The 6,660-nt window shown below is 38.7% G+C and overlaps 1 protein-coding gene across 2 annotated transcripts; it reads left to right on the top strand.

Moving 5' to 3' along the window:
- The first annotated feature begins 1,181 nt into the window (after positions 1 to 1,181).
- LOC113700371 (growth-regulating factor 1) lies at positions 1,182 to 6,345 on the top strand. 2 transcript variants are annotated; one of them, XM_027220803.2, is made up of 5 exons: positions 1,182 to 1,861; positions 2,693 to 2,917; positions 3,811 to 4,165; positions 4,601 to 5,346; positions 5,819 to 6,345. In XM_027220803.2, the coding sequence occupies exons 1-5, from the start codon at positions 1,486 to 1,488 to the stop codon at positions 5,845 to 5,847; spliced, it is 1,731 nt and encodes a 576-aa protein (XP_027076604.1). In that variant the 5' UTR covers positions 1,182 to 1,485; the 3' UTR covers positions 5,848 to 6,345. The 2 variants fall into 2 exon arrangements, with proteins under 2 accessions (XP_027076604.1, XP_027076603.1); XM_027220802.2 differs by lacking the exon at positions 5,819 to 6,345 and having other exon boundaries at positions 1,184 to 1,861; positions 4,601 to 5,697.
- Positions 6,346 to 6,660: the final 315 nt, after the last annotated feature.

The raw sequence follows: 6,660 nt of genomic DNA, 5'->3' as shown, positions 1-6,660 counted from the left end.
AAAGTTTCTAAAGACTAATAGGATAGTTCCATATTTGTAGTATAATAATTTTTAATATAAATATGAATAATATATAGATATTGTTAATGGTTTTATTTAAGCCTTGTGTTCATTCATAATTAATCACAATAAAAAATTATTCCATGCTAGTGCACGAACGAAATAATAGTCGAATATTGAATCGATAATTCATAACTCTGTGTACTTTTAATTTTACATTTTAACTTGAGAAAATGACATGTTTCATCCATCACATTTCGTAAAAATATTTTTTTCGTCCCTCACATTTAAAACGAAGCAAATTGGTCCCTCACAATATTCTTTTGAAGAAACAAATGGGTTTTAATTAAGATTTTTTAATTGCTTTAATTTATTTGTTGGAAATATGTTTTTGCGAGTGATCTACCAATTCTACCCCCCAAATTTGTAACCGGGTTGTTAGATGGTTTGATTCACAACTGAGAGTTTATTTCTAGGATATAAAAGTTTGGGTTTTTAAATGTGGAAGACCAATTTGTTTCGTTTTAAATGTGAAGGACGAAAAGAATATTTTTACGAAATATGAGGGATGAAACATGTCATTTTCCCTTTTAACTTTTAGCTTTTGGTCTTTATTTTGTTCCTCTTAAGGTGCACATAAATTTTGAATAAATCAGTTATTTTTGATAAAACTAAATGCACGGAAAGTTCGTTAATGTAACTAATTAATTGAATTTTAATAACTGATTTCTTTTAAGGGACAAGTAGACTTTGGAAATAGATTGTATCAAAATTAATTGAATTTTAGTAACTGATCAATGAACACCCTGCTAATATACTTTAAATTTACTTCTTCAGGAAGTTGCTTTAAACTTGTTTGTTTATTGTTTTTCAATGCATAGTTTTCCATATAAACCAGCCAACCAATTAACAGAAGTAGTCAATAACTATTAGATCAAAGAGTTGATTTTAACTGAGAAACTCATTTAGGAAAAATTTTGAGAACAATGCCATATTAAGGTTATTAATACCAAAACAAAAAGCGACATAAAATTTTATTTGGAACCAGAAATTAAAAACTAAATAGTACCACTACTGTTGTTTACTACTAATAAATCTCAGTATTAACCAACTAATAAATCTCATCCAGAACTAATCAACTAACACACCTCATCTCCCCCTTGGGAGACAAAAGTAGATAAATTTGTGCTTAATATGTCCGAGATGCAGAGAGAGTCTTTGGTACTAGTCCTTTGTCCTTGTCTTCTCCTCTCGCCCGCTCTCCCCTCTTCCCATCTCTACTTCTCTCTTTCCAATTTATTGCTATTCATTAGTATCCATTTTTTTTTCCCTTTGCTTGCTGCTTTAAGCTTGTAGCTCACTTGACACTCGACTCTACTTCTACTACTACTAAACTTCAGTTCAACTCCTGATATGATATGCTTCGCGGAGGTTTTAGATTGAACCCGTTTGTTGATTATCACTACTCTTTACTTATTTTGAAGAATGGATTTTGGGATGATAACAACTGAAGGTGTAGGTGGGGATGCTTCATGCAATGGTGCTGGTTCAGAGCCATTTGGGATCAGTCTAGAAAAGAGAGGAGGATCTGGGGTGCTCAAAACTGAGAGATCTGGTTCTATTCAGGAGAGTTTGAGGGTGTCTAAATCTGCTAGGGCTGGTGAATTTTGCATCTTTTCACAAGGCCAAATTCCTGCTTTGCTGAGATCTGGTTCAGGTCTCCCTGGGAATAATGGACAGACTATGATCAGTTTCTCATCTCAGTCCCAAATTCCTTATTTTAGTGATGAAGATGCCTCCAAAACCTCAGCTTTTCCATTCTTTATCGCCCCACCAGACCCCCTTTGTCCAAGAACTTCAGGTATGCCAAGGACCCTTTTTTGGTTTCTTCCATTTTTTTGTTTGCTAAACAAAGATATTATTTTTGTCATTTCATGTCTGTTAGGTAGGTGGGTTGGTTTAGATAATCAGTTTTTAATCGTACACAGTTGGGTTTTGAAGATTTAGATGTTGGGGCTGACGTTAATTTTCGTAAAAGGTTGATTGGGTTTGCTTGGATTGTGTTTTCTGTTTCATTGGACAAATTATTGGTCTTTTCAGGGACTAGTATCATACTAATGAGATTTGTAGATTTTTCCCATGTCTTGTCAAGAAAAGAGAAAAGGTTATTTTCGTTTTTCTTTTTCTGCCTTTTACTAATGACTATGTGGTTTTACCAAAACGCATGTCTTTCTCGTTATATGATTACTTTGTGATAAGTTTTTTACCTGATTATTTGATTGGTACTGGTATGTGTGAAAAATGACGAATTGCTGCTAATAAAAGTCCTTAATGTTCATGTAAGGGGCACGAATCCACAAATACGACTTTGCAGAAAACAGACTTTATTAGATTACGCTCCTTTCCTGTCATTCTCAACGTCCCCTCTTTTATTCTTTTCCTTAATTCCCTTCTCTCATCTAAATGAGAAGCATTCATTAGAAATACCATATGCTTTTAGAGATCAAATTGAAATTGTTTTGGGTCTTGGTTAGCATCATTTTCAAAATTTTCTTAACTTAGTGTTGTCACTTCAATTGATATTTTTGTCTTTCCCTTTTTTCTTTTCTTTTTCGCTTTTTGGCTTTGAGTTTCTCCTTTTTAACCATTCGAGGACTTGAACAATTTATACAGCCTCCTTTTTGTGATTCAGGTTATGCTACGGAAAAGTCGACTGAGGGCATGCGTGGGCCATTTGCTAAGTTCAGAGGCCCCTTCACTCCCTCTCAGTGGATGGAGCTGGAGCATCAGGCTTTGATCTACAAATACATTATTGCAAATGTCCCAGTTCCTTCACACTTGCTCATCCCTCTTAGAAAATCTTTCAACCCATGCGCCTTTTCCAGCTTGTCTTCTGGATCCTATGGCTCCAGTTCGTGTAAGATTGTCCTCTTCTTACTTACTAGCCTGAATGAACTGGGTTATTTATACAAATGTTGTATTTCTTAACAGAAAATAAAAGATAATTTAATTAGTGTTCCAAAGATAGCGAAACAAATTTCTTGGAACTCAACTTTAATGCCAAAAAGCTACTCCAAAATGGATATCCGACTATCAATTTCTTTAGAAAACTTAGGCAGGCATTTGACAGCAGCAAATTTAAGGCAATATCTACTCAACAGGTGCCTGACTGTTTGCCTTACAGTACTGCTGCCGCCACCTCTAAACGAATGGTATCCACCTCTGCCACCTCCAATGCCACCACCAAGACAGATGCCCACTACCCCTCGTTCTCCAATGTCACCTCATGATATTACTCACCATCTCCTCCCACTTACTCACCAATATCACCCCCTGCTTCAAATTCCACTCCTTCACCAACACCAACTTGGAACTCTCGTCTCGCAACTCCAACACCATAGTTGGGAGAAGAGATGGGCTGGCCAGATTGGTGGAGAGAAGAGTGGAGAAACTTTTGTTAGGAAGAATGAAGAAGCAGCAGGGTTGTATAAAATATGCTAGGATGTAATTTGTGCAATTCTGTAACTAGTAGCATCAGTTCTTTTGGCCCTTTGACGCTTAGACAATTCTCAAGAACCTTTATTTGCATTCTATTGATGTCTTTACATGCATTAGTTAGTGTATCTCAGACAAAATTTCATTCTAATCCCTAATTGTTTAAGAGTATAAGATAAATTACCATGTAACACATGCTTGATGTGATGTCAATAGTCGTTACTTTCTGAATCCCATTCAGGAGATAACTTTCTCTTTTCGGTTTTGCTTTTTTTTTTTTTTTTTTGGTATTCATTTTTCTCCTTGTGTGTACAGTGGGATGGGGTTCTTTCCATCTAGGTTTTGCTGGCAGCACTGATCCCGAGCCTGGGAGGTGCCGTCGAACAGATGGAAAGAAATGGCGGTGCTCAAGAGATGCTGTTCCTGACCAAAAATACTGTGAAAGACACATCAACAGAGGCCGCCATCGTTCAAGAAAGCCTGTGGAAGGCCAGAATGGCCATGCTGTCTCTGGATCCACTGCTTCAAAGGTGGCACCGATTGCTTCATCTTCATCAGCATCGGTGATGTCCAGCAGCAGCGCCTCCAACAGCCTTGGTGCTGTACAGCACTCTTTTAAGAATTTGCACACCCGTGCTGATAATGCTTCAACTGAACATCTTGTGAGCAGGTAAGCTATACAGCCATTTTCAGAGACTGTTGTCTATTTCAAATCATCATTTCATTTCAAGTTTTGTGAGACTGTACGATAGTGTACTGCTTGTGCACTTAATTGCTTTGTCCCTTCTTCTTTACCATAAAATCAAGCTGATTGCTTTGGTGTTACAATGATAAATCTGAGTAGTCCTGGGAAACAAGTTGAGATACTTCACCATGGTGGATCTGCTATGATTTGCTAGTCACAAGTCCATGGTTTGTCCTAGACTCCTAGGCAATATGAAGTAAGAGCATGCTGGAAGCGCTAGATTTCTCTGTTTGTGTTATAATTCTGTGTAGTCCCTTCCTTGCTAGCCTCCTACTCGTGATATAACCAGTTGGACATGAAAGAAAGCCTCGTGTCTATGTTCTCTTTCCTGTGCTGAACTAAAGGCAATGCGTATGGCAGGATGCAAGATCTTCATGGCCTCTCCGCCGCAGGAGATTCCATCAACTTGAAATCCAAAGACTCGCCATTCTCCATTCAAAAGCAGCATGCCATATTCAGGGGATCCTCTCAGACTGAATTTGGAGTTGTCTCCCCTGATTCCCTTCTTAATCCTTCTCAAAGATGCTCCAGGATGAGTTCTAAAACCTCTGATTCTCTATTAGGCTTCAATGACCATGAGACACAGAACCAACATCTGCTTCGGCATTTTATTGATAAATGTCCCAAGGATCAATCTCATCGTGCCTCTATTTCCTGGCCTGAAGAACTGAAATCAGACTGGACACAGCTGTCGATGTCGATCCCCATGTCTACCTCAGATTTTTCTTCATCTTCAAGATCTCCTCGGCAGGATAAACCAACTCTTTCTCCCCTAAGGTTAGCTCGTGAGATTGACCCTATCCAGATGGGATTGAGCGTGACTAAGGACGTCGTTGGGCAGAACCAAAAGCAGGCAAACTGGCTACCAGCTTCTTGGGGAAATTCAATTTTAGGTGGGCCGCTGGGAGAGGTTTTGAATAGCACTTCTAGCAACGTAGGAGCTTTCAAGAGCTCATCTACTCTGAACCTCATGACAGACGTCTGGGATAATAGCCTTCAGATGGGATGCTCTCCTACTGGGGTGCTACAGAAGTCAACTTTCGTCTCTCTTTCAAATAGCAGCTCGGGGAGTAGCCCAAGAACTGACAACAAGAAAGCTCCTGAAGGTGCGACCCTCTGCGATGATATTCTTGGTTCAACTCTTGCACATTCAACATCTATTCCATCCATGTGATGCCCCCATAAGAGTAGATGGAGGTGGACTTCAGGAAGTTTGTTGTAGTTCATGTTGATCAGAAATTTATTTTCAGTTCTTTTCTCTCCCCCCCCCCCCCCCCCCCCCCCCCCCTTTCTTTTTCCCTTTGTCATGGTGTGCAATTAATTTGAAGCAGAGACTTGTTGCTCATCTGAACCCAGTATTCAATTGTAGGCACCTGTATTGTATCATCAACTGATTACATTCTGATATTACCTCGTTCCTTGTTATCTTATGGTGGCTGCTTGCTGTTATGTTTTCATACTGATTCAGTAATATTAGAAATAGTTTTATCTGATGAAGCTTTCAATATCTGAGACGAATATCCTGTGTAGTATGGTCACAAGAACCGACCTGACGTCAGCTTCTTACTTCATAAACAGGGTATAAAGTCAGAATCATCAAGAATTGAATTATTGTGGACAGCCTCTGTAAGAATCACGCAATCTCTTGATGCTGTTACCAAACATACTGAAATTTATGCATTGGCATGCGGCTGGACAGGCAACAATCTTTAATGGAGAGACAAGGGATGTGCTGCGAAAGGTTAAAGCTCACGGGAGACTGTTGTTGGCAAGTATTGGGGAGCGTAACATCGTATGCTTGCATGTAATTTCACTTGTTTCTGTCCGCAGAACGGTGACCGGTTGTTCTTGTGTTGTGGGGTATTCCAGGAGGGACTTTCCCAGCGCTCCCAAACAGAGAACATAACCAATTTGCCGCCGACAGTCTGGATTTACATATTATTGTTGCGTCTTGGCAATCTAAAAAGCTTAAAATCACATAACAATCTAAAAGTGTTGTTCTGCCTTCCAGCCACCCACAGAGCTGCCTATATTGTTCACCCTTTTTTTTATTTTATTTTAAATTGTAATCATTCTTGCAGTTAATAAATCTCGCCCTCTTTCTATTTCTGATGTTCTGCTATATCACCTTCTGTAGTTTTTGAATCTTACCCTCTTTATATTTCTAATACAGTATTTCGCTGCAAGATGTAACGGGGACTTGTACAGCCAGCATGATGGTAGTTGATGCTGTTTAATTTATTCATACATTAAATCTCCCAAGTGATGGACCAAAAAACAAAAAAAAAAAAACTCTAAGACCAGAATATTCATTTGCAAATCATCCCAGAATTTCCTGAATGATCAATTGCAAACCTATGCCAATTTCCCCCCCTTAACAACAAACAGAAGGGAATTATTTACCGTCGCGTACCTTTTAC

This window comes from Coffea arabica, chromosome 7e (assembly GCF_036785885.1).
Source record: "Coffea arabica cultivar ET-39 chromosome 7e, Coffea Arabica ET-39 HiFi, whole genome shotgun sequence".
Classification (NCBI taxonomy): domain Eukaryota; kingdom Viridiplantae; phylum Streptophyta; class Magnoliopsida; order Gentianales; family Rubiaceae; genus Coffea; species Coffea arabica.
Note: the sequence above shows the minus strand (reverse complement) of the source record. Positions and strands in the feature narration are given on the sequence as shown.

Coding starts and splice junctions, on each gene's coding strand:
- LOC113700371 (XM_027220802.2), top strand. CDS start 1,486: ATGGATTTTGGGATGATAACAACTGAAGGTGTAGGTGGGGATGCTTCA. Junction 1,862..2,692: donor CCTTTGTCCAAGAACTTCAG/GTATGCCAAGGA, acceptor TTTGTGATTCAG/GTTATGCTACGGAAAAGTCG. Junction 4,166..4,600: donor ACTGAACATCTTGTGAGCAG/GTAAGCTATACA, acceptor TGCGTATGGCAG/GATGCAAGATCTTCATGGCC.